The sequence below is a fragment of the Castanea sativa genome, chromosome 9 (genome assembly GCF_040712315.1).
Source record: "Castanea sativa cultivar Marrone di Chiusa Pesio chromosome 9, ASM4071231v1".
NCBI lineage: Eukaryota > Viridiplantae > Streptophyta > Magnoliopsida > Fagales > Fagaceae > Castanea > Castanea sativa.
In genome coordinates this window covers 30,842,233-30,852,694 of record NC_134021.1, presented here as the reverse complement: position 1 = coordinate 30,852,694, position 10,462 = coordinate 30,842,233, and the positions used below count along the sequence as shown (strand labels likewise).

Genomic DNA, 10,462 nt, shown 5'->3' with positions numbered 1-10,462 from the left:
ATTGTAACACCTTCCTCCCTCGGTTCAGTGAGATACCAGTACCGGGTGCCAGCTTCTTGATCCAAGTATGCCAACAACAACTTTTTCAGCCTTTCGTAAGACTCTTCCCAATTGCCGAATATCTTTGCAATAGCCCTTTGTTTCGCATCCCATATCTTATAGTAAGAAAGCTTATGTTCATAATACTTCCCTTTGATGTAATCTCTAAGGTGTTGAATTGTTGCCGTGTGATTTTCTCGCAACATTGGAACAAATTCTCCTGCAAGAAAATTACAATCCATCATTCTACCATCAAGAGCCATGCCAAGGGTCATACAACTGTGAGGACCCCCATAAGATGTGACCATCCATGTTCCCTATTTAGGCTTCATGACTGCTCCAACGTACCACTTGCATGACTCATCCATGCATTTCACATACAGTCTACTTTTGGTCGACCTACTAGTCAGAAAGTTTCTGTTATGCTTTGCGGCATAAATTGTTAATGCACGTTTCACCGCTTCTTTATTCGCAAAAATCAACCCCGTACAAAAATTCATGTCCGCATTCCAAGAAGAAGCAAATGCTTGCTCACCAACTTCAGGATCAACCATATTTTCCCAAGTATTTTCATAAAATGATAAGGCGGGAGGTTCATAAACAGGGGTTGCATTTATAACATGCTGAACTCTAACAGTAGGGTTTGCATCATCTTCATCACATTCATCCATATCATCAACATTAGGATTGAGAGTAATTTCATGGTCATCAACACCCCTATCAAAGTCACCTCGCTCAATCCTCTCTTCGTACTCATCTCTATCGTCAAGATCTTCCCCAACACAGTGTTCGTCTTCAGCTTCAACTCTTGGGAACTGTAGAGGATTCACCTCGATGTGTACAAAATTGATCTTCATATCTATTGCCAAGTTCGCTCTCAACTGTTCTTGGTGTCTCTTGAAAAGGGGGTGTATAGCCTCCCAACGTGGTGCACTGATCATCTAGGACTGCAAATTGTAGAGATGTAGTTGTTTGTACAATATCCTCTATGCCGACTTCTGCACGCGGCTCCAAAGTGACGTACAACTCAAAATTTGCTATTTGTTCCCATTGACGCATCTTGTGAAACATGAACTTCACATGTTTGTCTTCTGTTATCGCCATATATCTGTAATTAATGCATTGATTGAGGACTTCATGTGGAGAACGGAAAGTAATATGTATGTCATGCAAAGCAGGATTCAGTTGCAGCTCTTCCATAATTTTTATCTTCAAATCACTCAAGGTCTTTAACTTATGGCGTATCATCATATAACGACCTTTGGATACCCGGACCTTCAAATGGAAATCCGTCATAAGGGTTGGCATTGCTAAGGGATCCACCGTAGTATATATTTATATAGATCATTATCAACCTATAGATCATCAAGTGCAATTGTGTTAGTGACAAATTTATAACTCTCAATCAACATCAATCACAAAACTTTGGGTACGACATGCCAACAATACTAACCTCAACCAAATTTGCATATACTCACATCCAAATCATTCTAGAGGCATGACATTCAAAACCCATTCAAATAAGATATGATGAACAAAAATATTATAGCAACTAGTTACCCATTGAAATCTTTGTTACAAATCTGAAACAACTATATCTTGAAATAATTTATACTAAAAAGACTGTAATGGGTGTCTTAGGTATCAAACTCATAATCCATTTCATACCAATGACAAAAACCTAAAAGTACTAAATATTCCTAACAATTGATCACAATATTTAGTACTAAATATTCCCAATATTAATTTTGAATAAAAACCTAGCATAATCACAATATTTGGTACTAAATATTTCCCCAATACTAAATATTCCCAATAATTAATCACAATATTAATTTTTTTTAAAAACCTACAAAATAATTTAATCACAATATTTACACTAACAAAAAATAAGCAAATATTCTCAATATGTTGTAATAACATAATTAATCACAATATTTGGTACTAAAAATTCCCAATTTACAATCACAATATTAATTTCCTAAAAAAAACTTAGCAAATAATTTAATCACAATATTTACACTAACAAAAAAAAAATTTCCAAATATGTTGTAATAACATTAATCAAAATATTTAGTACTAAGTATTTCCAATAATTAATCATAATAATAATTAAAAAAAACTAACAAATAATCACAATATACTAACAAACTACCCACAAACAAACAAACAAACTAATCACAATATTTACACTAACAAACTACCCACAAACAAACAAACTAATCACAATATTTACACTAACAAACAAAAAAACAAAAATTTTCCTAATATGTTCTAATTGTTTCTTAAAAAAAATAACCTAGCAAATAATTACTATATTTAACTAACAAAAAATATTATCAATATTGTAAAAAATATTACCTGAGAGTTGATGAAAGTTGATGAAAGATGAGTGTGATTGTTGTGTGAGTGAAGTAAGTTGTGTGAGTGATGAGGGTTGTGTGAGTGGTGTTGCTGTGAGAGCAGAAGAGAAATGAGAGCATAAGTGAGCCGGGTAAGGGGGAAAAAGGTCCCAGTTGGGACCCACATGACACGTGGATGGGTTGGGGACCATTCACGGAAATCGAGTTCAGGAGACTCGATTTTCAGAAGCAAATAAATCGAGCCTCCTTGACTCGAGTTACATCCACGTGCCCGAAAACTATGGTGCCCAAAAATCGAGTCCAGTAGACTCGATTTACCTTAAGTGATCACGTGACCAAAAATCGAGTCCACTGGACTCGATTTACTAACGTGATCACGTGCGCCGGCGTGAGTGTGTAAAATAGAAATCGAGTTCATTGAACTCAATTTTCTTGACCAAAAATCGAGTTCTTTGAACTCGATTTTTGTGCCAACGTGGCTTCCTTGTCCAGCTCAGCCAGTGCCGCGTAGGAGAAATATAAACCGAAAATCGAGTCCAATAGACTCGAATTGTTAGAAACCAAATATGTTTCAAATGTTTGCTTACTAATGATATAGTTTCAGTTTTGTAGTTAGTTTTGTAAAAACGCCTAGAAATGGGAGTAGCGCTACGTGTACTAGATTTTCACAGTATATTACTGTGTTAAGTTGTAATAGCTGGAAATTTAAATTACTAAAAAAAAAAAAAACTATAAACGGTCGGTACTCGTCAACTCGACACGGTTCTTCTCTTCTCTCTGTGTCTACAATGGCGGAAGAAACAGCAGAACCTGCTCCACATCCTCCTCCTACTGTAATCCTCTCTCTATCTTTTTAATTTTTTTTTTTCCTGATTTGGGTTTGTATAAAAAATCGGAAACTGATAGAATTTTGATTAAATTTGTTGTAACTTGAATGAAACAACGACCAGTTCATAGAGGTTAAATGCAGAAGTTCGGGGAAGACAAGGCGGTTTGCGGTTGGAACAGACGCTGGATTTGCTTTGTCACTAATTAATCGGACATTAATGGGTACAGCCACAGTCACACCCCTACCCCTTGCTCTGCATATAGAAGCCTTTAAAGAAAGAGAGGAACCCATTGCTTTTGGACCCAATTCCCTTCTCGTCCAATACGGTCACGGTTGGCAGTTGCAGACTCGAACCGAGCTCGATTTTGATTTCCCTGGTAATTTTCTTTTCTGGGTTTTTGTCATTTTTTTTTTTATATTCTTTTTTGGGTTTCTGACACCCTTTTCAGTTCCAAAAGGAGAGCGGCTCCGGCCATTGACAACCCGGATTTCTACAGGAAAGGTAAGAGTGCTTCTTTTTTCTTTGAAGTTGAATTGCCTACTGTTTTGATGTTGAGATGAATGGATTTGTATTGCCTCTTTTGTATTTGATATTTTCTATTCATTAGTGGGCATCGAATAATTGTCCAAATATTTTTACAAATAACACCCAAAACTTTTCTCTTGATGGGTTGTATTAGCAAAGTATATGGTTTTGAGATATTTTTCTATGGTACTATGGTATTAATGCAAAAGAGACGATGAAGAGTGTTTCAAAAACACAAAAAATTGACTTAACAGAAAAACAAAAATATTTGTACCCATAGCACAAATCTCCTACTTTTGTAGGGTGTGAGAGAGGTGATTGGTAGGCTTACCTCCAAAATTATTTGGAGAAGCTGATTCCCGAATCGGAACCTACAATGCGTCATTTTTTGTGGAATGCTTCCAAAACTGAAAAACAAAAAAAAACAAAAAAAAATTGGAAACTTTTGGTGTGGGTGTTCTTATACCTTTTGGGGCTTATAGCTTAACTTTGGGTTTATTCATTGATAGACCATAGCAAAAGAAGAAAATAATATGAAGTGCCTTCACATAAGAAGGAGATTATTTTAGTTTGTGAAGATCTTTGACCGAATGTCTAATCAGAGAATCCCTTGAGAGTATTTGTCTCATCGGCAAAGTAATTTCATACCTATGCTCATATTTGATTCTTTTTGTTATGCTTTGTTATGGGCGGATGAAGAATTTTCAAATTCAAAACCGTCAAAAAAGTTTTAATATCTTCATTATATTCCTCTCTGCTCACAGAAGTGCAACTCATTCAGGCTTTTCTCAAAACAAGAAAAAGCCCCACCAAAAAGGCTTCCAAAACTTTCCTCTTTTTTATTTTTGATTTTCACTTAATTATCTTGTTACATAAACATCATGCAACAGTGTTCTTACTTTAAACTATCTACCATGTTAATTGGTAAAAGAATGCAGTTATTTACTCCCAGTTATAGCAAATAATTCTCATATTAGCAAACTAGTTTGTTGTTGCTCAATTGTATCGCAGAATTCATGTTATAGCAAAATGGTATATTTGATGGACATATTAGCATAGTAATCTTACATTAAGAGAGTAGAATGACCTTCCCCTTAACCTAGAAAGCATGAACACTTCATTTAGGTGTTGTACCGGTCATTTTATGTTATAATTTTTCAAAAATTTATTGTGTCACCGTATCATACCCGTGTCCATGCTTCCTAGCCCTTAACCTTGCTTTCTTGACATCTCTTTGATTTGCACATTCTCGCATAGAAACCTTGGTGGGGGGGGGGGGTGGTTGGATTAAATTTATCTTTTAAGCAAAGACAACCTTTACAATTGCATAACATCATCTCCCAGAAAAACAACTTTTATTGCCTCTGGTTGCATGCTACTTCATCGCATTTGTATGATCTTTTCTCCTCCTTTGTTAACATATTTGTTAACACTTTACATTTTGAAATGATTTCTTTTTTTGGGTGGGTGTTCAATGGGGGTTTGAGATTAGGTATAATAACTAAGGCTTTGCACCATGTGCAATTGCTTTTAATAGCTGAGATTGAGAGTTTAAAAGCAACTTTCAATATCAACCCTTGAATATAAAAAGTTAGAAAAAGTATAAAAAAAATTGTGAGAGGAATGGGAGGAATGGTACTTGGGGTATTGCACTGGATCCTAATCCATTCAATGGGTAGCTCTAAGCCCAACTACATAAAATCTGAGTCTAACCGCCCCTGAAATATCACGAGGCAGAAAAGAAAAAGGTTAAATCTGCTGAAGAGGAAGAGAGTTCAAAATTATAAGGTTCGTGCTATGACTTGTGTGCTAGTTAACACAAAAATTTCTTCTATGTTGGTATGCTACATAACAAATTGACCTTCTTCTTCCATAAACTTCAGCAGGATTGGACTAGATTCCAATTAGGATGCAGATCACGAACCCCATTTTCACCATATTAATTACTGTTTCAGAGTAGGATTCAGTCAGAAACCTGTGTAATATGAATTTCAAGACCCGTATAACTCAAAATTAAAAAATATGATTGTGGAAAGTTCCAAATGGAAGGAAAAGCCCCCCAGTTTATTCACCACAGTCCAGATGCCCCAACACCCCCCCCCCCCCCCCCCTTTTTCCCCCTTTCTCCTCTCTTAATTAACTTGCTCCTGCTAACTCCAGTTTACTCTTTGAATAACCATCAACATTCAACTTCAACCAACCAGCGTCAAGAAAAAACCAAGTATATACCGCCTAGATTTTTGTCTAATCAAATGGGAGGGCATGGACACTTCATTTGGAGAGCCGCATGTTGTACCGTACCCGTGCTTCCTAGGTAAGGGCTAGTAGGGGCTAATTTTTCAAAAATTTATTTGTCACCATCGTACCCGTACCCGTGCTTTCTAGCTGTAATCACAAGCACAATAATCAGCTTCCCTTTAATGCATAAGAGGGACGTCAAAAGGAGGGCTGAATACTGATTGGTTACTACATTTCCAAATGCAGTAGTGAGGGAAAATGAGGCAAACCATGCTAAGTCATCATTTGTTTCAAAATATTTTAAGCTCCAATCAACCAAGTCACCGAGGAAGAAACTAATAAGTAAAATATTGGGCACCATACTGAGCCAAACATTCCTTGCTCTAACACCATCTCTAATTGCAGAAAGAGCTGTTTCCTTTTGGGTTGTGTTCCGATGAAATCGTTTATTCCCTGCTAATAGTCTACCATTCCGATGAGATCTTTTCTAAAAAGCCACAAGGAAATTTTGATGACTGCTGAGGCCAAAACTAATATTAGTAGAAGTAATAATAAAAAATTAAAAAAAACATGTCAATTAGGGAAGTAACAAAGAGCACAACTTTAGATAGGATAGAATGGAGAAAAAGAATTCATGTGATCGACCCAATTTGATCCATACAACTCCAAATTTTGGGACTAAGGCTTGGTGGTTGTTGTTGTTGTTGAGGTAGAGTTGTCATTTTTCCAAAACTTGTTCCAGTTATGATTGTTAGGTTTTAATGAGAGATGAATTAGCAGAAATTTCATAAGCTAATTTGGTAGTAAACACGTCTAATGAAGAAGGCTGCCAAATAACTGTCACAATTACTTTCTGAGTCAAAAATGTAAGGATTAAAATTTCCTTTGACCAAATTTTGAGGAAGGCAAAAATAAAGTTCTGAGACTAGCCAATTGCCCCTTTGAGAGAAATCTGACACCTTTAATCATTGACCAAATTTCATCTTCTCATTTGACTTTCAATACATTTTGTCTCTCTTTATCCGTATATACATTTTCCCGATTGTTCCTTGCAATTCCCAAACAGAAAAACCTGCTTGCTGCCCCATATTAGAGCTAGTACACATGTGACCAAATATTTCTGCACTAAGTCGCCTTCTTTTTTGGATCCTTTTTAGACGTAATTACTTTTTTTATTAATGATAAAACTATATATATCAGAAAAAAGGAGTCAATCAATACAGGAAATATACTAGGTTGAAACAATCAGTTACAAAAATTGCATAATCTAATAAATCAAAACTAGAAAAGAAAGAAAGATTTCTCAAGGTAGTAAAAAATTCTACTATTTCTTTCCCTCCAAATGCACCACATTAAACAATGTGGGGTAATCATCCATGTACGACCATTTTGATGATGACCAAATTAACCTTGCCAGCAAGCTAGAAGCTCAACTACAGATTTTGGCATCACCCAGAAAACTCCAAACAAACCAAAAATCATACTTAGAGAATAAAAATCTGCTTCTAATATGATTTACATAAGATTAAGAGCTTTGTCCACGCAAAAACACAAAAAGAACATTCACATCAGACTGATCAATTGATTTACTCTCTGCCCAGCTATTCACCATCTTCTGTTTCTTTTCTATTATTAATATTCTCAAATAAGTGTATTCATCCTCTTCTGTAATTTTTAGTAATCAATATCTTGTGTCAAAAAGCTCCAAGTCTTTGTTATCTGATAACTGAAAACATTGCTTGAAGATTTATAACTCTTATGTAAATACCTATGCTTAGTTAGGGTGGGTTTGCTTTCCTTCTTTTTTTTTTTTTTTCTTTTTCCTGCGCGTTTCAGACTTTTAGGGGACAAAGTTACTGTGCGCGCACTGTACGCACGTTGTGCGCGCAATGTACAGTAACTTTTTACTAAAAATAAGTCTCACAGCACTATTTACACATTTAAAAATTATTTTGTTACAGTATTTTCAGTTTTCAGTTATATCCAAACGGACCCTTAGTCTTCATTTGCTCTTTTTAATCATTTATTATTATGCTGTAAAAAAAATTTTAAGGTGAAAGAAGAGAGAAACAGAATAAAAAATTGTTTTCTTTTTATAACTTTGTAGTTACAGTAAGCTGTCATCTTTGACAGTTTATTTGCTTGGGTGCTAAAATTTTTAACCTTAGTGCCACCAATGCAGCATGTTTTTTAGTGTTTTGAGTGCTAAAATGTTTTTTAGCACCACCAATGTGAATGCTCTTATGGATGTAAGATAGAATATACACTTTAATTTTTTTTTTTTTTTTTCTTTTTGGTAATTTCGAAATTTTAAAAAATATGAGTTGATTACCTTTTTTTTTTATATAAGCAATAGAACTTCATTGATAGTTAACTAATAAAAAAGGCCAAATCACACAAGAAACCTACTAAGGTTGGCATGAGAACAAGACAGAACTAAGAATTAAAAAGGCTACATTTTTCAGGTAAATGAGACAAAGAATTAAAAGGAAAGCACCCAAAGTGTTTGTCCACCCAAACAAAATCTGGAAGAAAGACATCTTCAATTCTTGAATGGACCTTTTGGTTCCTTCAAAGGTCCTAGTATTCCTCTCCCTTCAAATACCCCACATAGACAATGAGGGACCATGTTCCAAATCACCTCATTTCTATGTTTACTAAACTTGCCTAGCCAGCTAGCTAGAAGCTCCACTACATCCTTGGGCATGACCCAAGATAACCTAAAAAGTGTAAACACCATACTCCATAACTCTCTAGCTATCGGGAAATGTAAGAGTTTATTTCCTTATTTATAGAGTTTTTAAGAGTATTTTAGTCAATATTGAGTCCTTATGGCTTATATGGTAGGCAGTAACTATTTATTTATTTTGGTACAAGTTTCCTTTTTTAGCCTAATTTTGCACCTAACACGAATTATGGTTTTTTAGGGTTTCTTAACCACCCTAGGGGCTAGAACTTGAATTATAAATTTGTGATTCTAGCCCCTGAGCAAGGAATATTAATTCATAAAATTTCAGATAGATTTTTTCTTCTTTTTCTGGTGGATTCAACAGTTTTTCTTGTGAATTCAAGAAAAGCCCTTATGGATTTAAGTGTTTATTCTAGACAAACATGTTATATTTCTTTTGGCAGATATAATGCTGACCTCATGCATTTTCTTCTTGATGAAATAAAACGAAAAATGTTTATTTGTTGATACTAGATGATGAAGTGTGCGTTCAAGATTGGCTATTTTAGTTGATATGAAGTTTATTTTCACACTCAATAGTCCCTTATTTAGTATAAAACAACATTTTTTATTTCATTGTGAAAGACTGGGTCATTTCTGTTCACTATACAAAACTCCTGTTTTCTTATTGTTATTTCTTCATTGGAATTCATGTGTGCACGATCATACAGATATGTAAAAAAGAGGAGGGGAAGAAAGAAGAAGATAACTAACTGGAACACAAATCTCCTGTTTTCTGATTGTCCTTTAGAATTTATGTGCGCACAATCATATAGAAATGTAAAAAAAAGGAGGAAGATAACTGTTTACACATCTGCCTCTGTTCTTTATTTTGGCAGTCCTTTGCATTGTTTGTTAATTACGAGAATATTTCATCCAAGATTGCTTCCTACAACTGGCATTGGAATGTTCCACACTCTTAGCTAACGCACTTATTATTTGTTTACTTTTTGTAGGGTACTGATGGCTCACATCCTGTAGAGAGGACTGCAAATCCAGTAATCAGTTCTGTGTACATTGGAAAAATAATTTTAGCTTTCATTTTGATTTTTGTGCTTGGTGCAATATTCACATTGGCTCTTGAAAATCTTCCTAGGCTGATATTGTTTATTAAGTCATCTATGTAATTGAACATGTGGAATAGTATAATGCAAATGTAGATCCTTTTGCAACAGGTAATTGAACTGAAGTTTCTGAGCCACAACCAAAAATATAAATTCGATGAGGAACAAAAAAATTTATATTTTGGAACAGAGTTATAATAAATTTCTCATATATTTATAATGTAAATTATTGAGTACTAGTGTTCCTTGAATGCTCATAATTTTAAACATTCTCTGGAAAATTGTGAATGTTGAATCTATAGATTTTTTACATTCATTGAAATATTGTGTATGTTGAATATAAGGAGTGCATACTCTTCTAAAAATAGCATTCGTTGAAGGTGTGGAACTGTGCACACTCATCGAAAAATTGTATATTTCAAAAGTACAAAATTATGTAAATTCTTTAAGTAATGGAGTTTGTTGAATGCATATAATTTTTGAACATTCTTTGAAAAACTTGAGTACATTAATCTTGCAGAAATTTGACCGTTCTTCAAAAAATGCATACTTCGAACGTACAAAATTTTGTGAATTCCTTGGGTAGTAGTATTTCGTTCAATGAGCGGAATATTCAACATTCATAGAAAAGTTTTGCATGTTGAACATCCGGAATTTTGAGCGTTCTTCAAAAAA

General features: G+C 34.6%; 1 protein-coding gene across 1 annotated transcript; it reads left to right on the top strand.

Moving 5' to 3' along the window:
- The first annotated feature begins 3,084 nt into the window (after window positions 1–3,084).
- LOC142609870 (uncharacterized) lies at window positions 3,085–10,013 on the top strand. Its single transcript, XM_075781593.1, has 4 exons — window positions 3,085–3,235; window positions 3,353–3,608; window positions 3,681–3,733; window positions 9,680–10,013. The coding sequence occupies exons 1-4, from the start codon at window positions 3,191–3,193 to the stop codon at window positions 9,848–9,850; spliced, it is 525 nt and encodes a 174-aa protein (XP_075637708.1). The 5' UTR covers window positions 3,085–3,190; the 3' UTR covers window positions 9,851–10,013.
- The last annotated feature ends 449 nt before the right edge of the window (window positions 10,014–10,462 follow it).

Coding starts and splice junctions, on each gene's coding strand:
- LOC142609870 (XM_075781593.1), top strand. CDS start 3,191: ATGGCGGAAGAAACAGCAGAACCTGCTCCACATCCTCCTCCTACT. Junction 3,609..3,680: donor GCTCGATTTTGATTTCCCTG/GTAATTTTCTTT, acceptor CACCCTTTTCAG/TTCCAAAAGGAGAGCGGCTC. Junction 3,734..9,679: donor CCCGGATTTCTACAGGAAAG/GTAAGAGTGCTT, acceptor TACTTTTTGTAG/GGTACTGATGGCTCACATCC.